General features: G+C 45.1%; 1 protein-coding gene across 1 annotated transcript in view; it reads right to left on the bottom strand.

The window, feature by feature from the left end:
- Positions 1 to 21235, bottom strand: part of ALK (ALK receptor tyrosine kinase) — a 670565-nt gene that overhangs the window by 7974 nt on the left and 641356 nt on the right. The window contains exons 23-26 of the mRNA XM_077774140.1: positions 19661 to 19790; positions 14144 to 14241; positions 10459 to 10551; positions 7983 to 8084 (exon numbers count right to left, since the gene is read on the bottom strand). Coding sequence (XP_077630266.1) covers positions 7983 to 8084; positions 10459 to 10551; positions 14144 to 14241; positions 19661 to 19790 — 423 coding nt within the window. The remainder of the gene's footprint in view (positions 1 to 7982; positions 8085 to 10458; positions 10552 to 14143; positions 14242 to 19660; positions 19791 to 21235) is intronic.

Raw genomic sequence — 21235 nt, 5'->3', positions numbered from 1 at the left:
GTCACTTTTTCCTTATTTGTCTTTTTATTTATTTTATTAAAAAATTTAAAAAAATCTTTTATTTATTTCTGAGAGAGAGAGGGGGGCAGCGCGAGCAGGAGAGGGGCAGAGGGAGAGGGAGATACAGAATCTGAAGCAGGCTCTAGGCTCTAAGCTAACTGTCAGCACAGAGCCCAGTGCAGGGCTTGAACCCACGAACCGTGAGATCATGACCTGAGCCTAAGTTGAATGCTTAACTGACTGAGCCACCCAGGCATCCCTTATTTGTCTTTTTAAAGAAATGTAGTTGAATTCTCATTGATTAATTTGTTTTAAATGAACTTTATTTTTATTTTTTTAATGTTTATATTCATTTTGAGAGAGTGAAATTGCATGAGTGCAAGTCAGGGAAGGAAAGAGAGAGGGAGAGAGAGAGAATCCCAAGCAGGATCTGAGCTGTCAGTGCAGAGCCTGATGTGGGGCTCGAACTCACAAACTGTGAGATCATGACCTGAGCTGAAAACAAGAGTTGGATTCTCAACAGGTCCCCTTGTTTTAAATAAACTTTAAAATGATGCTATCATGTTCCAGAATCATCATCTTTCATATTTTGACTAAAATTTTTTATTTTAACCTTTAATTTCTTAATTAGCTTTTTGGCAAAAAAAAAGAAGAAGAAAGAAAGAAAAAAGAAAAAGGGTCTATCCTTGTTTTTGTATCTGGGTGTAGTTTTCAGATGTTATATATTCTATCAAAAATTATACAGAACTATAGCTCCTCCATCTCCTAAGGGGGGGGGAAAGTATATCATCTTGGTGAAATTTCAAAGATTCTTGTGAGGAGCATTGGGAAAAGATATTTTCCATACTTTTCAGGTGAGAAATCTAAAGCAGAGGTTATTATACAATTAATCTGAGACAGACTGGAATACATTATTAGATCTCTCGATTCTGCTAACTACAAATTGCCTGGTGCATATATTATTCTTCTCGGTCTGCCTTCCCCCAAGGCAAAACAAAATAAGCAAAATCATGCAAAAACCCTAGCAGCAAGTCATAATGAATTCCAGCTATCTTCTTTCTGCCTGTCTAGGTAGCTAGAGAAATAGATGGTAGTATCCTTTGAAAGAAGCAGCATCTTAGATGGCAAATAGATACTTATTTTCTATAAAATTTGGCAAATAACCATACAGGAAATTCAGTTAAATTTGTCCCAGACAAATAAGAAATGCTTTTAAAATAAAAGTATATCCTGGGGCGCCTGGGTGGCTTAGTCGGTTAAGCGTCCGACTTTCGCTTAGGTCATGATCTCGCGGTTCGTGGGTTGGAGCCCCGCGTCGGGCTCTGTGCTGACTGCCAGCTCGGAGCCTGGAGCCTGTTTCAGAGTCTGTGACTCCCTCTCTCTCTGACCCTCCCCTGCTCACGCTGTCTCTCTCTCTCTCTCCTATAAATAAATAAAACATTTAAAAAATAAAAGTATATCCCAAATATTGCCTGGGTTTTACTTATACTAAAAAAAATTATTCACTGTTCATCTGAAATCCAGTTTTAACTGGTCGTCTTTTACTTTATCTAGAAACCCTACAGATAAAGTAAATTTATATTTTGTGTGCCAGACGGTTCTTTAATCACATATAAGCGTGTCCTAAGTAGGAGCAATGAGGCTGTGGCTTTGCACCAAAGCATTCAAAGTCAAATAAAAACAAGTATTTAAAAAAAATATTCTTCTTTCTTGTAACTTCCTTCCTTCTTAATTGCTGATTAAATTATGTTAAGAATTTGAATCAGTGAAGATAATACGGTGACAAGATGTTAAAATCATGAATTGTGCTGTGCTTATCGGTCTTTTAAAAGTTACATTTTATTTTCCTCTATTCATACCTGGAGCACAGTTTTTGGAAAAATGGGAACCAGAAGTGCATCGGGCTTTTGGAATGGGTAAGTCAAGGGGATGAAAGGAAGAGCACAGGGAATATAGTCAGCGGGGCTGTAATAGCGTTGTGTGGCGACAGGTGGTGGCCACACTGGTGGTGAGCACAGCATAATGTGTACACTCATCCAATCACTATGTTGTACATTATGGGCCAACTATACTTCAACAGCAGCAAAAATGTTACTGTATGTATTTAAATATCCAGCCAGCTGGTTCTACTGTCTCCTGCAGTTCTCCTGGGAGCTTGAGACTCACAGACCGGAAGCCCACTCAGCATCTCCACTGGCCCATCTAATAGGCATCTCAGACTGGACTTGTCCAAAAGCTCTTTCCGCACCCAGCCCATCTCCTCTGTTCTCTCCAGTGGCAGCCATCCTAGGAGGTGTCCTTGACCTCACTCTTTCCTCACCTCCCACTCTTACAGTTGACTTTCAGCAATCTTGTCCATTCGCAAGACCCAGCTTGGATCCTATCGCGGCTAATGGCTGCCCCTGCCGCCGCTAAGCCTAGCCTCTCTGTTCTCTTATGGAGAAATGGGCAGGGTTTACCCATCTCCACCGGCCCCACTCCAGTCTCACTTCATTGGCAGCCAGAGTGATTTTTTTTTTAAAGATCCTGTCAAGCTCTGGCTTCCAACCCTTCAGGGGCATCCCACTGTGCACGGAGTAGAAACCACATCCCCTAACCTGGTTCCCAGGGCACTCCATGTCTAGTCCCTGCTTTCCCTTCTTTCTCAACTGCCGCTGGCCCCCTGGCTCACACTCTCAGATCTTTCCATCTTTCTACCATTCAGGCATTGAACCGTCACCTCCTCCATGGAGCCTTCCCCACCATCTGTACTAAACAGCTTCCCTCCTTCAGGCCCCTCCCTCCCACACTCTTTATCCTCTGCTTTTTTTGTCTCCATGGCACTCATCAGTATCTGAGGTTATACAATTTATCTGTGTCTTTAATCATTTCAATTAGGAAATAATGTAAGCTTTAAAAAGGAAAGGTAATATAATATATAATTTTGAACCTAGATGTTAAATTTTTGTCTTATTTGTGTCTGGTCTCCTTTTCTTTTTGAAGACAAAAAATAGGTACAGTTAAGTCCCGCCCTGCCTCCATTCCTCCTTTCCTCCCTCCCCTTCCCCCACTGAAGTTGGAATGTAGCCTTCTCATCTATGCTTTTACAGTTTCTGCAATGTGTGAAAGCATAAAGAATAAAGAATCTGTGTTACAGACTTGACTTTTGTATTGTAAAATTATGGATAATGTATCCCCACCCCTTTCTGGAACTTGTCTTTTTTTCAGTAAGGGTTGCCTAGAGATTTATCCATGTTGATTCACGCAGGTTTAGTGTGTTCTTTTACATTGCTAAATAGTTTTCCATGATATCAGTAAACCACCATTTATTTTCCATCCCCCGTTTGAGGGATACTTAGGTTGTTTTTGCTTTTTCTCCATTATAAACAATGTTGCAAATGAACAGCCTTGTCCAAGTCCATTTTTTGTCAACATTTAAGGGAGACACTTGGAAGTGGAATTGCTGGGTCACAGGATAGACGTGTTCAGGACAGTTACCTAATTACCGAACTTACTATCTGCATCTGGCTAGGGTAGTTGGTGACGCTCTAACTTTGGTGCACATGGACTCACCTGGAGGGCTCCTTACAACACAGACTGCTGGGCCCCACCCCAGAGCGCCTGTTCCATTAGGCCTGAGGTGGGGGCTAAGCACCTGCATTTCTAACAAGTCTCAGGTGTTGCTGGTGCTGCTGATCCAAAGACACACTGGGTTCGGATAAGTCAGATTTCAGTGACTTAAAAGAACAAAGGCTCCTGGTCACATTGTCAAAACTTGGGTCAAAAAGGGGACTCTGATCATTGTGACTCCTTCATCTTGTGACATGTTTCACAGTTTGGAGGATGTCTGTCCATTGTCTTCTCCATTTCCTGTGTTGCTACTGAGAAATTTGATACCATTTGGAGCCTCTATTTTTTTTTTAAATCTCTGATCATTTTTTACTATTATTATTTTATTTTTCTCCTTGGAGGCTTGCAAAATCTTGATCACCACTGGTCTGAAATTTCATGACGATGTGCTTTTGTGTGGCTCTTTTTATCCACCGTGCTTGGCACTTGGTGGACACTTTTATTCTGGAAATATATGCCTTTCTGTTCTGGAAAATCTTGAATTATTTCTTTGATATGTTTATTCTCTTCACTTCTTCTGTTCATTCTTTCTGGGACTCCCATTTGCCAGATGATTGGATCTAATGGTTTAATCCTCTTAGAATGACCTAATCTTCTTTTCCTTTCCTATATATCCTATTGGCTCATAGCTGTTTTATTTTCTAGAAGATTTATTCAACTCTGACTTCCACCCTTTCTGTTACTTTTACATACCTATTATCATATTAAAATATAGACTATTTTCTTAACAATAATGTTAGATTGTAAATAAATGATGAAGATAATAGAGTTCCCACATACTTCACATTCAGTTTACCCTATTTTTAGCATCTTACATTAGTATGGTATATTTGTTACAATTAATGAGCCAATATTAAGTCATCATTATTAACTAAAACCTATAGTTTATTCAGATTTCCTTAGCTTTTGCTGACTTTACTTTTTATGTTCCAGATCCCCGTTAGACTATCACATTATATGTAATTGTCATATAATTTCCTTAGGCTACTCTTGACTTTGGTGACTTCTCAGGCTTTCCTTGTTTTTGATGACCTTGACAGTTTTGAGGAGTATTGGTCAGGGCTTTAGCAGAATGTCTATTTGAGATTTGTCTGCTTTCTTATGATTAGATTAGAGTTGTTGGGGTGGGAAAAAAACCACAGAGGTTAAACGTCATATTTATCACATCATATCAAGGGCACATGCTATCAACATGATATATCACTATTGATAATTGACCTTGATCATCTGACCTGATGTTGCTGTGTGCTGTTCACACAAGCTTCAGGAGACTAATGCTCCATCTCCTTGAGGGCTCTCTCATATTTCTATCTCTAAGAACTTTTTTCTCTGAAAACCTTGTTTTCAACAATCTTTTGTCTTCAGATTATGGTTGCAACCATTCATCTTTCTCATGATATTCTAGTTTTTAGAAGTTTTCCTAAGCTTTCTGCATTTTTCTTCCTCCAAGTTCCTCTTTATATATTTGTTTCCTTTAGATTAGAATCTTTTCTCAAGCATTTGTTGATTCTTGGCTAGCTGTTCATATTTTATGAGTGGGACATTACAAAGCCGATGAGAAGCTCTCTGTAGATCTTATCCCTTGGGGGAGGGACTGGCTTGCACGTTTCACTGGGTATCGGTCCCTGTCGCTGCTGTCACAAACTGACACAAACTTGGTGGCTTAAAATAACAGAAGTTTATTTTCTCACAGCTCTGAGGGCTGGACGTCCGAAATCAGTACCCTATCCTGGACTGAAATCAAGCTGTCTGCAGAGCCATGCTCCTTCCAGAGGCTCTAGGGGAGAATCTGTTCCTTGCCTCTTCTGGCTTCTGGAGGCTGTCAGAATTCCTTTACTTGTGGTCACATATCTTCAACCTCTATGTGGGTTCACATTGCCTCCTCCTCTCTGTGTATAGCAGCTCCCTCCACCTGCCTCTGATGAGGATCCTTGTGAAAGCAATTAGGGCCCACCCACATAATCTAGGACGACTGTCCCACCTCAAGATCCTTAATCAATCACATCTGCAAAGGCTCTTTTTTTTCCTTATAAGGGTAGCAATTATAGGCTTCTACGATCAGAGCCTTTGGATGGCCATTATTTAGCCTACTGCCACTTGGAGCATCTGGAATTTCTCTCTTCATCAGTCAGTTCCTCCAACGAGGAACCCTTTGGTCAACTCCTACCTTCTGCCATCTTCCTGGGGAAGAAGGGTGCATATATTTATCTTATTTTATTTTATTTTAAAAATTTTTAATGTTTATTTTTGAGAGAGAGAGCAGAGTAAAAATGGGGGAGGAGCAGAAAGAGAGGGAGACACAGAACCTGAAGCAGGCTCCAGGCTCTGAGCTGTCAACACAGCCCAGCATGGGGCTCAAACTCATGAACCACGAGATCATGACCTGAGCTGAAGTTGGACACTCAACTGACTGAGCCACCCAGGCACCCCATATATATATATATGGGAGAGAGAGAATGTAAGTCAGGGAGAGGGGCAGAGAGACAGAGAGAGAGAGAGAGAGAATCTTAAGCAGACTCCATACTTAGTGCAGAGCCCATTGTGGGACTTGATCCCATGACCCCTAGATCATGACCTAAGCCGAAGTCAAGAGTCAGATGCTTAACCAGCTGAGCCACCCAGGAACCCCAAGGAGGCATACATTTTTAAGTAGGTAGACTTAAAACACACACAAACACACACATATCCCTGTTAATAGTAGGGAGTTCATCTTCAGTGATGTCCAATGTCCCTAAGACCATAAAGACCTTAATTCAATCTCTTTACAGAGGGAACCCCTGGTCTTGTGTCATGGTAGGGGAGAGACAGGATGAGGGAATGGGCCAAGGATCTGGTTACTTTTTAAATATATCTGTAACTGATTTTCCTATCTGCTACATTTCTACTTCCAGGGGTGCCTGGCACCTTTACTTTCTGGACCTTTCTTGGGTTCTTGGGCAGAGCGAACCAGGTTGCTTCTGGACCTAGATATCAACTTTCCAATGTCCTAGGTAAGGTACCACTTGTCAATAAACTTCCTAGTTTCTAAAATATTGTCATTGTTGTCATCTTTATCCTTGGGGACTTTTATACAACTAAAAAGACTCCCTTTAATGTTGTGTGTGTGTGTATTTTGGCAGAGAGTACAGGTTTAATCCTCCATTTAAAATTGCCCTTATAAACCTTATGTAAAAAAATATGGAGATTTCCTAAAAAATCAAAAATAGAACTACCTTAATATCCAGCTATCCCAGTTCAGTCGGTGAAGCATCTGACTTTTGATTTTAGCTAACCATTTGTGAGATCAAGCCCCATGTCAGGCTCTGCACTGACAGTGCAGAGTCTGCTTGGAATTCTCTCTCTCCCTTTCTCTATCTCTCCCTCTTTCCCTTCCTCCTGCTCTCTCTCAAAATAAATAAATAAAGTTTAAAAGAAAAAAGAAAAAGAAAGATCCAGGTCTCCCACTTCTGGGTATAGAGCCAATGGAAATAAAATCAGTTTATTAAAGAGATCTCTGCACTCTTAAGTTTACTGCAACTTATTCATAATAACCGAGATGTGGAAACAACCTAAATATCCACTGAGAGATGAATGGTAAGGAAAATGTGGCATGTGTATAACAATGGTATATTGTTTAACCTTTAAAAAGAAGAAAATCCTGCCATTTGTGACAACATAGATAAACCTGTAGAAGCTGACATTAAGTGAACTAAGCCTGACACAGAAAGGCACATCCTGCATGATCTCACTTAAACGTGGGATCACAGAGGCAGAGGGGAGAACGGTGGTTGCCAGAGGCAGGAGGAAGGAGGAAATGGGGAGATGCTGGTCAGAAGCACAAGGTTTCGGTTATGCAGGATGAATAAGTTCTGGAGATCTAATGTATGGTGCTTTCCAAACTTATCTTTCACTGTGCAATGGGTCTCAACACCACAATCACCTGCAGCACTTTTGTGCTGATAATTATTTTCTTTTACCCTTTCTTCTGTTAATGGAGAGGAGTTCACTGATCAACCTTTCTAATGTTAACTCAATGTTGCCTTCCTGCAATAAACCCAACTTCGTAGCAAAGTGGACCAAAAAAAAAAAAAAAAAAAAATCACGTGTGCCTCTCACTGTGTAGTCCCCAGCAGGTGGCATCAGCATCACCTAGAAACTTGGTAGGAATGCAAATTCTCAGTGATCCATAAGATCCCAGGGTAGGGAGAGGAATGTATGCTCTACCCGCCTTTCTGACGATTCTGATACATGCCAACGTTTGACAGCCCCTGTTGTAGAGGTGTGTTGACTCATCTCCTCTCACCCTTCCCCATGGGAGCGTGGGATCCTGTGGCCCAAGAGCACTACCGTAAGGCCCACAGTGAGACCCGCAGGAGGGCAGCAGAAAGACTCACCACGTGTCTGTTTTAGAAGTAAAGATTCCTTCCATGAAGGCTTCTGGAGGCATCCATTTGACCGGCAGCATGGCGCAGCCTCCCTTCCGGTAGTAGCTCGCTCTGTGGGGGAGAAGAGGAAACCCAAACTTGGTTCTGGAGGAAATCCAAACTTGGTTCTCCCAGGGCCACCGGAGAAGGTGATGACGATAAGCTGTAGCCATTACAGGACTGAAATTAATGAGGGCTCCTTGCGGTTCAGGAGGAAAGCCGGGGAACACAGATCATTTAAAATTAAGTTAAGCTTTGGTGTCATTTAATAGGATTCAGCCCACTTGAGGCATGAAAGTCAAGATCTATGCAATGACTAAAATATCCAGTAGCAGATGGTTAGATTTCCCTGATGGGTTTCGTGGATTATAACTCACAATGAATCAGTACTGCAGCCTTGTAAGTACAGCCTGCTTCCTGAGGATCCACAGTAATGGGAGGTCCAGCCTGGGCTTGTTCACTCTGGACCCTCCGTGGCACTCATACAGCGTTTAGTTGAGTATAGGCGCTTGGCAGAGAATCAAGGCAGCTGGAGGGGAGCTGACGGCACACCCCAAACACGAGAACACAGACTTAGGGATGGAGCTGGCTTCAAGGGTGTGAGTTGAGTGATGAGTTTTATCATGAGCTGCGTTAATGCATTAATGACATCATTGACAAAAACCAATCAATTAACTCATCCCTTTGAAGCCGGCTCAAAGGTGTCTATGTTCTCATGCTGGGGTGTGCCTTCAGAGGCAGCTCCCCGCCAGCTGCTTAGATTAATTAATTCCTTCAATGAACAGGGACACTGGTCCCCGCTTATGCATGGGGGATAGACCCCAAGACTCCCAGTGGATGCCTGACATCACAGATAGTACCAAGCCTTATAGCTACCATGTTTTTTCTTATATATGTGGACCTAAAATAAAGTTTAATTTACATATCAGGCACAGTGAGAGATTAACAACAATAACTAATAATAAAATAGAATAATTATAATAACATGCCATAATAAAAGTTAGGAGAATGTAGTCTCTCTGTCTTTCTTTAAAACACGTTATTGTGCTCCACTCACCCTACTTCTTGTGATGATGTGAGATGATAAAATGCCTACGTGGTGAGATGAGGTGAGGCGAGTGACCCGGGCATTGTGACGTGAAGTTAGGCTACTATGAACCTTCTGATGGTGTGTCAGGAGGAGGAGCATCTGCCTCCAGACCNGTCCTCTACTGAGTATTTACTCTGCTAAGTGTTGAACACAGAAGTCTTAGTCTCTCTCGTCCAAGGGTACAGTTTAGTGGAAGAAATAGACACATCGACAACTGCAGTGTAGACAATGTAGGTGTGTGTGTAGCTCAGTGCCACAGACGCACAGGAAGGTTCATAGCCAGGCTGACACGGCCCTGGAAGACCACTCCTGACACATGAAGTTGTGGGGTGTATGGGAACAGTGGGGCTGTGGGCAGGTTGGGTGATGAAGCCTGGGGCCGGGGCGCTGTCAGGGCTGGGGATGGAGAGGAAGGGCCCATCACTGATGGGGTCACTGAGTCATGCTACAATACTTGTGTCTAAAAGCAAGGGCAACCTGGGGATTCCGAGAAAGGAGGCAGAGGGACACCGAGACTCTGAGAGCTAAGAGGAGAGAGAGTGGAGCACCCAATCCTTCCTGCACTCCTCTCCTGCCGTGAGGGGGTGGCACAAGCATTCCCATTCATGTCGATGGCTATCAGTTCTACTGGTGGGGGGGGGTGCTTCAGGGGTCCCCCTTACTTTCCAGAGAGTGAAAGCTCTAAGTGACCATCTGTCCTCACTCTACCCCTGGATCAGGGAGGGCATCATTAGTGACCACACAAAGGAGTGACTTGCTCAGCTCGCGGAGCAAGTCACAGTTGTAAATAATCAGATGAAAATGAAACTGGGGGTTGGGAAGAGAAGAGTAAGGTAAAGCACAATGGAGGATTTTTTTAAATTACAAAAATTATTTTTTTAATGTACCCTTGAGACTATGACAGGGATAAAGAGCTGAAGCTGAACTTAGCACCCTCCCGTGGCTCCCAGTGAGGGTAGAGAAGACCAGTGAGCTTGCCCATTATGTCGTCAGTTCGGGGGTGCTCCTGCCTGGGGTGATGGAAGCCAAGTCCATTTGGAACTTCCTGTTATTAAGGGAAGGGGTTAAGGAAAAATTACTGAGAACGTTTTCCATATCAAGTATTCAGGTTATTCTGTGTCAGAGAACATCCTAGGATTAGTGAGAGTTGGAGCCAGAAAGAATGTGGTGTCAGTGACTGCAGTCAGTGATCCTAGAATTAGACCACCAGGTATGGGCACTAATTAAGATTTCGTACGTCCTTGACAGGGACTTAAGGAAGCGTTAGGTGGCAAGTTGACAGGGTACCAGAAACGACAGGGCACAAGCGGCGACGTCCTATTCTCTTGAGGGGATGGGGCTTTGATCTTTGCGCACCTGTAGATGTCTCGGGCCATTCCGAAGTCTCCAATCTTGGCCACTCTGCCAGGACCTGGACAGGTCAAGAGGCAGTTCCTGGCAGCGATGTCCCTGGGAAGAAAAAGAAGGAGAAAATGCACTTCTGAATTGTATTTCTGGGAAGATATACGTGATACTCCTCACAAGGATTTTCATGTCCAATCTGAAGTTCAAATAGTTCCCTCCCTGCCCTATATTCCCTTTGCTACCTTCTACCTCAGTATGAGAGAAAGAGCTATACCAATTCTAGCCCTCAGAACTAACAGGGAAATTGAAACAGAATAGGGGAGATGATTGAAAATGTTTAATGGGAGAATAATAATGAAAGCAACGATAATAGGAACTAGAATTTATTGGCCTCTTGCTCTGTACTAAGCATTGTTCTAAGTGCTTCATGGGTAATTATCACAACAACCCGATAAGATACAGGGTGCTATTATTGTTCTCATTTTGGTAAAAAACATAAGCTAAAAGAAAATAATAGAGGGACATAAGAAATGCCACTTGGCCTTAGGCTATTGTTTTATACAGATTGCTGTTGGTGTCTACCAGCTGTCTCATGGATTGTGCTGGGACATCAGGACTCCCAGGATACCAAACTCAAGCAGGTCAAGGTATTCCCAAATAATTCTAGTTTTCTTTTCTTTTCTTTTTTTAAGAAGCTACTATTGTTCTCACATCCATGATTTTCACTAAAGCCTTTGCCAAGCTGTGCGCATCGCAGCTTTGTGGCTGAAGAATGCTTTCTTTCAAGTTGTAAAGTGATTGTGCCTCTGCTGTTGTGTACCAGATGGCCTGTTTTCCTGCGGCATGCCTATAAGGCACGATCAAAGCTTTCCAAGACTCGTCAGCGTCCACTTGCTGACTGCTTACCCATTCTTGACATGCATGTGGCAATGAAGGATGCATCCAGAAGAAGTCTGGAATGGGTCTCTAATAATATTAAAGTTCTGGACAGAAAAAAAAGGAGTATGTCTCAGGCAGCCCAGGTGGTGCTTTCATATTTTCATCTGGTTTCCCAAAGGTCCTGATCTTTGGTTGAGAAATAAGGACATGGAAAATAAACAGGACCCAGACTGGGGATCATTAGAACACTTAGATACCAGAACAATGGGCCAGAGGGGGAGATGGATGTTGTTAATGTCACTGACCTGATGCCGAAGGCTTAAGTTGAATTTTCAGGAGCAATAGTGCATAAAATGCTCTAATAAAACTATAAAAGCATAACATATATGACATCAAAAAGAAGAAAAATAGTAGGATATATAGCCATTGCTTCTCAAGAAAAATATACTGAACTAGAACAGGAACAATATTTATATCTCCAGGAAGGTCTTTATGCTGATGTGCGTGAAATGGTTGCTTAAAAAAGTGATCTTGAATTTAACGGCAAGAAAGTGAATGTGATCTCATAGAACATGCCACGAATTGGTAGAATGACCCATAATTCTTGAAATAGCAATAACCCATGTCCAAAGGAAACAGATCTGATAGAAAAATGGGAGCATGTGAATCTGGGGGAAGGAGTTCCCCTCTGAATTCAGGAGGTGTGCATGCATGGGAGCCTGTGAATCTTGAGGCGGGTGTCGGTGGAGGAGAGAGGATTAGAGGTCACCCTGCTGTAGGAGTGTGCCACAGAGCCCAGAACCAGCGAGGAAGTGCAAAACGTGCCTTCCTAATGCCAGTTACCCCAGAAGAAAAGCTTTGATTGAGATGGACAATTTCTATTAGAAGTTGCCTTTTGCTTACAAAGCAGACCATCTGAATCATTCCTGATTTGATCTTTGACAATTTCATTTCACAAAAAAGATAAAAGTAGCAACAAACTATTACCCTGGGATCCAATTCTGACCTTAGGTAACTATTTACCGATGTGGAAGTGATAGGAATCTTGAGACAATGTGATCCCGTTATCTTATGATCTATAACAACAGAGCGCTGGATATAGTCGAAATACATCATGGCTTTAGCAAAGCAGATTTCAAAACGTCAGAGGGAAGAAGGATGTGATATCTCAGCCAGAGAATCTGGATGCTGGGTGAATGACAAGGGGTGGAGATGAAAATCACAAATGATCTCAGTGAAAAGGGAAGGCGAGGTATCCAGAGTCACCAACATGACCGCAGAGCTCACTCTCTGACGAGTCCAGACTTAGAGAACACAGACAACAGGTGGAAAGATGGCTCTAGCTAGGACGACCTTGTCCTGTCTGAACAGCAATAAAACCCAGAGCTGATTTATGGAAATTTCTGGGCACAATGAAAAGGGCAAGAACAATGGCAAGTTTGCCTCCTACTTTGAAGCAGAGGGTGTGGCTTTGGAGGGAACACGAAGGATTGGTCCCAGCCCCTTTTTCACTCCTGTTTTTTCTATCAAGCACAAATCCCGCAAGTTGGACAGAGTTAGAATCAAGATGAAGATCTGAAGACCAAAATGATGGAGGGACAGTAAAAGGATAAGCCAGTGTGAGCATTTATTGCCTTGTTTTAGGAATGAGTTTGGGAGCCTAGGTGAGCACATTTCTTAATCGTTAGTGTCTCCATTTTTATTAGGGCAGAAAGCAGGGCTTGCTATCTGCTTACTTGCTCTTCCATTTCTGAACTCATACAGCTTCTCACATTTCCTGCTCTGTACTTACCTATTCCAACTATTATGAACATATCTTATACTCTTTGAAGACATGGGTTAAAAAGTGATTGTTCACCAGGTTGATATTTACCAACTGAGAAGTGCATCATTAGAAGGAGTTTTGCAGAGAGCCTAGCAATCTATTTGACTTTTCAGATTTCAGAATCAAAGTGTCAGCTGAGAAAGTCATCAACACCCACACACGGAAAGAAATATGTAGACTCTATCATGGCAATAGCACTACATATGGATTTGGTGTCCCAATCAAACACCATGTAGACAAGGATCATAGACAGTAGATGAAATGAACTATGGAAGCAAAGAAAAGAAACATTATGCTTCATTTCAGAATAAGTATTGTAGAAAAAGTTAATGTATCCAACAGACATTAATTGTGCCCCATGATATACCAGGGATATGAAGATGAATGAAACAGGGTCCTTGCCTTTGAGTTACCCATAGTCAAATATGTGAAACTATGAACTCCTTTGACTTCCCTTAAAGAGCCAGGTTTTCTAATGTGGCTAACTAACTAACGTGATAGAGGGCTGCAAGATAACAGACAGGAGGGCTCGCAGGAGGTCAAGGACCACTCAGCTAGGTCTCCAGCGCTGGATATTTTATGATTCCCATTTTACAGACGGGGCAAATGAAGCCCTGAGAGAGTAAGTAATTGTCTTAAAGACAAATGAGGCTGGGGCACCTGGGTGGCTCAGTTGGTTGAGCACCTGACTCTTGATTTCTGCTGGGGTCATGATCACACGGTTCGTGGGTTCGAGCCCTGCATAGGGCTGTGTGCTGACAGCATGCAGTCTGCTTGGGATTCTCTACCTCTTTCTGCCCCCTCACATACTCTCTCTCTTTCTCTTGAAATCAATAAATCAACTTTAAAAATATGTTAAAAAAAAAGACAAAGTGACGGTGAGTCTTCTGAACAAGTCTGGAGAGACACCCACCATCCTCCTCTGAAGTGTAGGGAAGACATGTAGGGAAGCATACAGAAGGCAGAGGGAAGACCAAGGTCACTTTGACTCACCGGTGGATGAAGTGATTTTCCTCCAAATACTGACAGCCACAGGCAATGTCCCGAGCCACATGCAGAAGGTCCAGCATGGCCAGGGAGGAGGGCTGGTTCTGTGGGGAGACAGAAACAATCCACGGTCAAGAGAGTTGTGGGGAGAGAAGATCGGAAACGTGGGCTTCAGGTGCTGGCAAGGAGCAAACACGGACACGCCGCCCAGCCGGGTCTCAGCCTGGCCGCACATCAGAAATCACCTGGCGGCTTTGAACAAATGCAGATGCCGGGGCCTCGACCAGGACCAGTGAATCAGCTTCCCTGGGTGGGGGTAGCGTTTGCAGGCTTCCCAGCCTCCCCGGGTCAGTGCAGCGTGCCGCCAGGGCTGAGCGCCCGAAGCTACGGCATGGGACAGGATGGGACAGGTGTCTCTTGCCCTGTTCAGGTACTCTGCACACTCTTCCACCTCAATCCTCACCAAACTTCGAGCCCCCCACACCTATAAACAAACCTGTGAAGGAATCAGGGGAGATAATGTTTTAAAGATGCTCTATTGAAATGTTGAAAAATATAAAAAAAATTAACCTTCTTCAAGAAGATCTAGACCTAAAGTGGATTGAAAGCGACAAGCTTTCAGGAAATGCTGGGCAGTTGAAGGGCGATCTCAAGCTCTTCTATATGAAGTCTCTTGTTCAGAAAGAGACGTCATCCCATCCCCAGGGTGAGCTCGTCTCCGCTTCCTGGACAGCCTTGCTGAGCACCCAGAAGTCTTTTCTGAAGGTCGAATTCCCATCTTGGTGTCTCCTTTAATTCCTAAATCCACGAAGCCTGCAGCAGCATGTATCATGCAGTGTCACATTCACTTTGCTGTACTGTTTAGTCGACCATGTCCCCAAGTAAACTTTGAGGTCCCCAAGACAGGAATTTCAGCATCCACTTCCCCGATATGCAGCACGATGCTCGGGACACAGCAGTGGCTCAATGAATATAGTGGGTAAGTTAGTTGATCACAGCTGGTCTATAATTTACCCAGATGCTGGCTGGGTGTCTTCTTTGCCACAGATCAGGGCCTCCTCAGGACTCCTTGGAGCAATAGTATGGGTCTGTGGGGCAGAGAGGGGTCATGCTTCTCTAGGGCATGCCTCAGTTCTGGGGGAGACAGCTTGGGGAGGGGAATAGTCTCTGCCCATGGCACTTCAGGCAATGTCTTATATGCAGTACAGCAAGTCCATGCACATGAAATGATGCAACCTCCTCTGTGGTCGTAGGCAAGAGAATGTATCTCCATATTAAAGAGGAGAAGGCTGAGAGCTCAGAGAGGCTACATGACTCACTCTAGGTCACACAGCCAATAGGAAGGAGCCAAAACTGCCCCGAGCTGGGCTTTAAGGATCAGGGTTGGGGGAGGCAAGATTCTAGGAGAATGTGTCATAGAAGGGATGGAGTATACAGGGACACAGTGCACAGTACCCAACTGAATCAGAACACAGCACACAAATGCAGTGAGCAATCTATTTCAGTTGAGCTGAACTAGGCTTCATCCCTGCTTGTGCCCTGGGACACACAGCTTTGCCTGTCTCCAAGCCAGCGTTCTTGTCTGAGAAAGAGGCAGGACACTATTGCCCTCGCTAGTCTGTAATAAGGACCCACGGCAAGAGGCACAAAGCGCATCCCTCATGAAGGGATCTGCAGTTATGGTGGGGTTACTACACGGAGGGGCCTGGGTGTCTCGGGAAATGGTCCTTGTGTTTGGCTTCTCTTAGGGGCCTTGTTCAGGTCAGAACTACTGGCCCTGTGAGAAGACAGTCCCCATTTCCTAGGGGGGAGGGGTAATATGTTTCCAAGGAAAATATTAATCCATTTTGCTACAGCATTAGAAATATCTTCTCTCTCTTCAGGAAAATGTTCTATTCCTATAAAAGAGGACCGGTCATAGCTTCCCCTGAGTCTGTTTGTGTCTCAGCCCCCATCACTCAGGATGCAAGGATCATTGATGTCTTAAATGCTTGGCATGCTGCAGGGACTAAATCTTCCCAGGCTTTAACCCACGGGCCAGGTTTATCTGAACTCCCTGTCTTTGGCTGCTCAGAGCAAATTAACTGCTCCACTAATCAGTCTGCACAGAAGCAGATAGTTGGCAACCTGTGGTGTGTGTGTGTGTCTGGGGAGGTAGAGATGTTGTGTCAAAACTGATAATTAAGCTAGCAATGCAGAGCATAGTTGGTGTGTCCAAAGGCATTTGTACCTGTCCTAGGCAAAGAAAGAACTGGAATCAGGTTTTTTGTTTCATTGTTGTTGTTGTTTCACAGAGTCACTGATATGGCCAACTTTTCCCTGGCACCTGATGACCCTTTAAGCATTTCGGAGCCAGCACTGGTATGAGAACATCAGAGCCAAAGATTTACACCTGGGCATTAGCCCAAGCGTCTCACCTGTACTTTGTGACCTCTGGGATCCAAGGAGCCTCCTGTGTACTGAACATATTCTCTAGAGCCATTACCACAGGCATTACCATGTTCCCGACAGGCACAGACACTATTGTGGTTAATGGATTGCCACCTTTAATTGAGATATTACTGAGTCCTTAATTCTCTTGTTACTGATTAAGTCAATGGATGCCAAAGGACAGCTATTAGCCCATATCTGGCATATATTAAACTCTCAATAAATATTTGTTGGATAAAGGTTTGTCCTGTAAAATTATTCTGGCATTAAAATAAGTCTTTCCTTCTTGAGAAGGTGGGGTGCTGGGACCAAATGAGGTTTCCATCTGTACCCATGCATTTTGTTTCCATGACAGACATGGTCGTGTCCAGGGGATCCATTCTGTCCTACCGTGTCTGTACATCTGTTCTGTCACTTCATGTCCGTCTGAAGCCAGAGCCTCTTGGACCGTCTCTGAGGTGCTTTGATCCTGAGAGTCTATGGAAGTGCTCAACCCCAGGGTGGGAGGAAGACAGGACCAAGACCATGTCTGATTCTGAATACCCAGCCCAGCGCCAGCAAGCGGCAGGTCACAGGTGAGCCCTGAGGGTCTCGGGGGGTTCAAACAAATGAATCAGGTGGAATTGAGGCCTTTGAATCTAGCGAGTGTCCCAACCCAACTCACTGTCTTTGGGTGTGTGTCTTTCTCCAGCTGTGATGCCCAGTAGCCAGTCCCTCCCTTCTTTGTCACATACAGGCTTTATTCATATTGGCCCCCTCTGTCCACTACAATGTATGTTCCTTTCTCAAGGTCAACCTGATCCTTACTCTGCTAAGTTGCATTTTGTGTCTCTGAGCATCCATAACAACACCCAGCACATCTCCCAACCCTCCAGGAACCTGCTGACATAAACATGTGTGCCTGGACTCATGCTGGAGCATTCTAAATCAACATTTTAAGTCACCTTTCATGGGCAGGCATCTCAGGAAGGACCAGGGAGGGGTGGCTATGTATGAAGGTGAGGAGCAGGATGACTGGGGTGCTAAAAAGACTTGGGGGAATGGCTGGAAGGAGAGTCACATGAAGGAAGAGTGGGGTCAGGGGTGAAAAGAGTGGATTTGGTGAGTGGGACCCTCACCCTCAGAAGCAGCTCTCCCAAAGAGAGTCGACCACCTTCTGGCTGTGGGCATCCCCTGGGCAGTGCCTGTAGTTAGAGGTCACAACTTGGCATCATTTCCTTGCTCTGAGCTTCCTTGGGGGTGGGAAGCAGTGGGAGGGTCAATGAACTGCCTTTCCTTGCTGGCGCTTTGATCCTTGGGACGATATTCAAATCATCATTACCATCAAAAGAGAGAGAGAGAGAGATGCCTTTGCCTGCAAGAGACAGAGAAGCTCCCCATCCTGATGTCCTTGGGCTTGCCAAGTGATGGGGTCCCAGATCCCCTTTACAAGGACGACTGTCCTTTGCATATGCACAATACTTCCTTCTCCTCAAGCCTCAGGAATGTCCAGTAGGAAAATTGGAACTAGCTGTCTTTCCAGAGCATGATGCTACATGGCCCCATTTCACCTCTGGCAGAAGCACTGCTGAGGATCTCAGGGTAAGGACTTGAAGGCTCTGCCTTCCTGAGTGGTGCTGGAAAGCCTTTGAGGCTGGCGTCCAGACCCTGGTTCAGATGTCTGCATAGCTGGGGGTATTGGCTCTCAACGACCCGAGCTCCTCTTGGTATTCCATGGCTTCCCAAAGAGGAGCATTGGGATAAATCGCCCAGTAGGCTGGAGAGAGCACTGAATCAGGAGTTACAAGTCTTGAGTTCTAGTCTCAGCTCTTCCACTTCCCGTGTGGCCTCAGTAAGTCACATAGCCTCTCTGAGCCACAGTTTTCTCATTTGGAAAATTAAGATGAGATCTACATCGTCTACTTCATGGGGGGGGCGGGGAGTTGAGAAACGTGGCAACGATGAGGAAGATGAAAACAATGCTGATGAGGATTAGGAGATGGGGTTGGCCTTTCTCCCCCCTCCCCTCTTTCTCCCTCCAGGTGTGCTTAGGTGCACACACTCATCTTTCCAGGGAGTTAGACCCGATTCTTCTTAGATGCTGAGACAGGTCCCCAGGAGGTGACAGTTTGCAGGAACGGTATGGAGGCTCTCAGGGCTAAGGTCTTCTAAATGCAGCCTGGCTGTCAGTGGGGGTTAGAGCAGGTGTGACCTTGCAAGGTGTCCACCTCCAGTTTGAGCCCCTGAGAACACAGTGTTCAGTTCTGCACTTTCCGTAGCGAGGTGGCTGTCGTATGTTTCTGCTTTCTCAGGGGTGGGGAGGGTGCAAGTCTTCCCTGTGGTCTTCGTGGTCCAGTGGCACCTTGAGGAAGCTGGGTCCTAACACAGAGGGCTGGTCTGCTCCAGTTCCTGGTGCTCAGGGCTTCCTGAAGGCCCTGGCAGGGACAGAGGTGGGCAGCTGGACTATGAGTATGCCCAGTGTGCTACCTCTTCGAACCCACCTCCAAGATGTCCTAGTCCAGCCCTTGGATTTCACACTGTAGATGCTGAGGTTAGGGGGTTCACATGGCTGTCCTAATGGCCCAGCTGGGCTGGGATATGGCATTCCTGGGGTCCATCTAGGTTTCCTCACTTCCCCAAGCTCCAGCCCCTTAATCATGACACACATGCAGAACCTTCATAAATATTTCATAATATACTTCATAAGTACTTTATTTTGACAGTAAAATAACGAGGCCAGGATGTCCCCATTTAAGAGACGAGGATAGTGGGATTCCGAATGAGTAGATGTCCCAAATCAGTTAATGACATGGCTGGCATGAAAGTCCCCCTCTGTGCTTGTCCGTAGTTTGGTTTTCTAGAGTCTGCAGGCCACAAAAATGGATTCAGGCTAGAGGACCCATTGCAGAAGCCTTGCACAAGCTCCCCAGGGTGGCCTCAGCCATCGTCCACCTTCTGTCCAATCTCTCCTGGCCATTTCCCAGGTCCAAGCCCAGAGGCTGACTCCCCGAGTCCCACCAAGTATGTTCCTTCTCAGGCTGCCCACTCTTGCGGTTTCCACCCTCTGCTCCATTCCCTGGCACAGCCACTAGGGGAAGACCGGTTCCCACTCACCGGGCGAGGCCGGGTCTCCCGGAGGAAGGACTTGAGGTCCCCTCCCGCCATGAGCTCCAGCAGGATAAATCGGGGCAGGGCTTGCAGACTCACTCCAATACAGCGCACAATGTTCTGGTGGTTGAATTTGCTGCAGAGCAGAGGGGAGTAACCAAATTTAATGGAGCTGAGTCTGGGAAAACCTTAAGTGGGAGAAGCAGGATACAAAGTTATGTTTTCAGCAGCTGCATTATGTCAATGCATTCTGTAAATGTGCAGGGCTCCCAAGCTGAGCCGAGGCTGCGGAGAATCTCACTGCTGGGCGGGTGGGAGACCCAGGGAGCAGGCGGGGCAGGAGTTCAGGGTGCATGAGAGTGTTCGGTTGGAGGCTGCAAGCTGCTGAACAGGGACACGGGGAGGAGGTAGGGTGGGCAGGGGCACAAGGGGCAGCCAGTATCTGGGACATTGGTGCATGGACTGCTCGCTAGGATTCATGTGTGAGGTCTTCAAGGTAGCCCTAGCAGAGAAGCTGAGGAAGCTGCTTCCTCCAGGGACTGAGGGAGCCCTGCCAGGTGACCGCATGTGGAGGGGCATGAGGAGGGAGGCCATGGACATCTCCCTTGGGTGCTCACGGGAAGGGGCTGAGTCTAGCCAAAAGGTCTCAAGATTCGGGTTTTCTTCTCTTTTAAGAAATTTATTTATTGAGGACACTTGTGGGGATGAGCACTGAGTGTTATGTGGAAACTAATTTGACAATAAACTATTAAAAAAAAAAAAAGAAGCACATCCAACAAAAAAAAAGAAAAAAAAATGAATAAACATTAAAAAATTAAAAAAAAAAAAAAGAATATTTTAATGTTTTACTTAATTTTGAGAGAGAGACACAGAGTGCAAGCAGGGGAGGGGAAGAGAGAGAGAGGGAGACACAGAATCTGAAGCAGGGTCCAGACTCTGAGCCATCAGTATAGAGCCTGTTGCAGGGCTTGAACTCATGAACTTCAAGATCATGACCTGAGCTGGAGTTGGACACTTAACTGACTGAGCCACCCAGGTGCACCTGGGTGTTCTTGTTAATGTGATCCTATTAGGACAGAGCTGAAGGACTCCACGGAGGTATACTGCAGTGATGGGTCATCAGCAATAGTGAGATTGAAGGATTTGGGTCTCCTTCCATATGATCTTATACTCTCCAAGCTTTATCAGTAACCATGGATTACATGTGTAATCAGAAATAAGCTAGTTTTTCTCATGGCATCTTTCTGTGGCTCCAGACACACCACAGGCACATCGCCTACTGCCCTGGCCTTGTTCCGCTATCACTTTCGCCCAGGGGGGACCCCAGGTCACCCCAATGTGTCAGGATGTTTGAGGCTCTCCAGCATAACAGGAAGCCATGAGAATGGCCAGATCTCAAGGTCAAACACCTGTGTCCTTGTTAAAGTGATCTCTGTCAGAGCACATGCCCTCTGGAGCTCTGGGCACCAGGCTTCCCAGTGAGGGACCCCAGAGGCACATGCTGAAGGGTGCAAGCCTGGTATGCAACAGGGCGTGGTGGCCTCTATCATGTTGGGGCACACTTCCCTTACCCAAGAACTA

This window comes from Crocuta crocuta, unplaced genomic scaffold, assembly GCF_008692635.1.
Source record: "Crocuta crocuta isolate KB4526 unplaced genomic scaffold, BGI_CrCroc_1.0 scaffold246, whole genome shotgun sequence".
Taxonomy (NCBI): Eukaryota; Metazoa; Chordata; class Mammalia; order Carnivora; family Hyaenidae; genus Crocuta; species Crocuta crocuta.
Note: the sequence above shows the minus strand (reverse complement) of the source record. Positions and strands in the feature narration are given on the sequence as shown.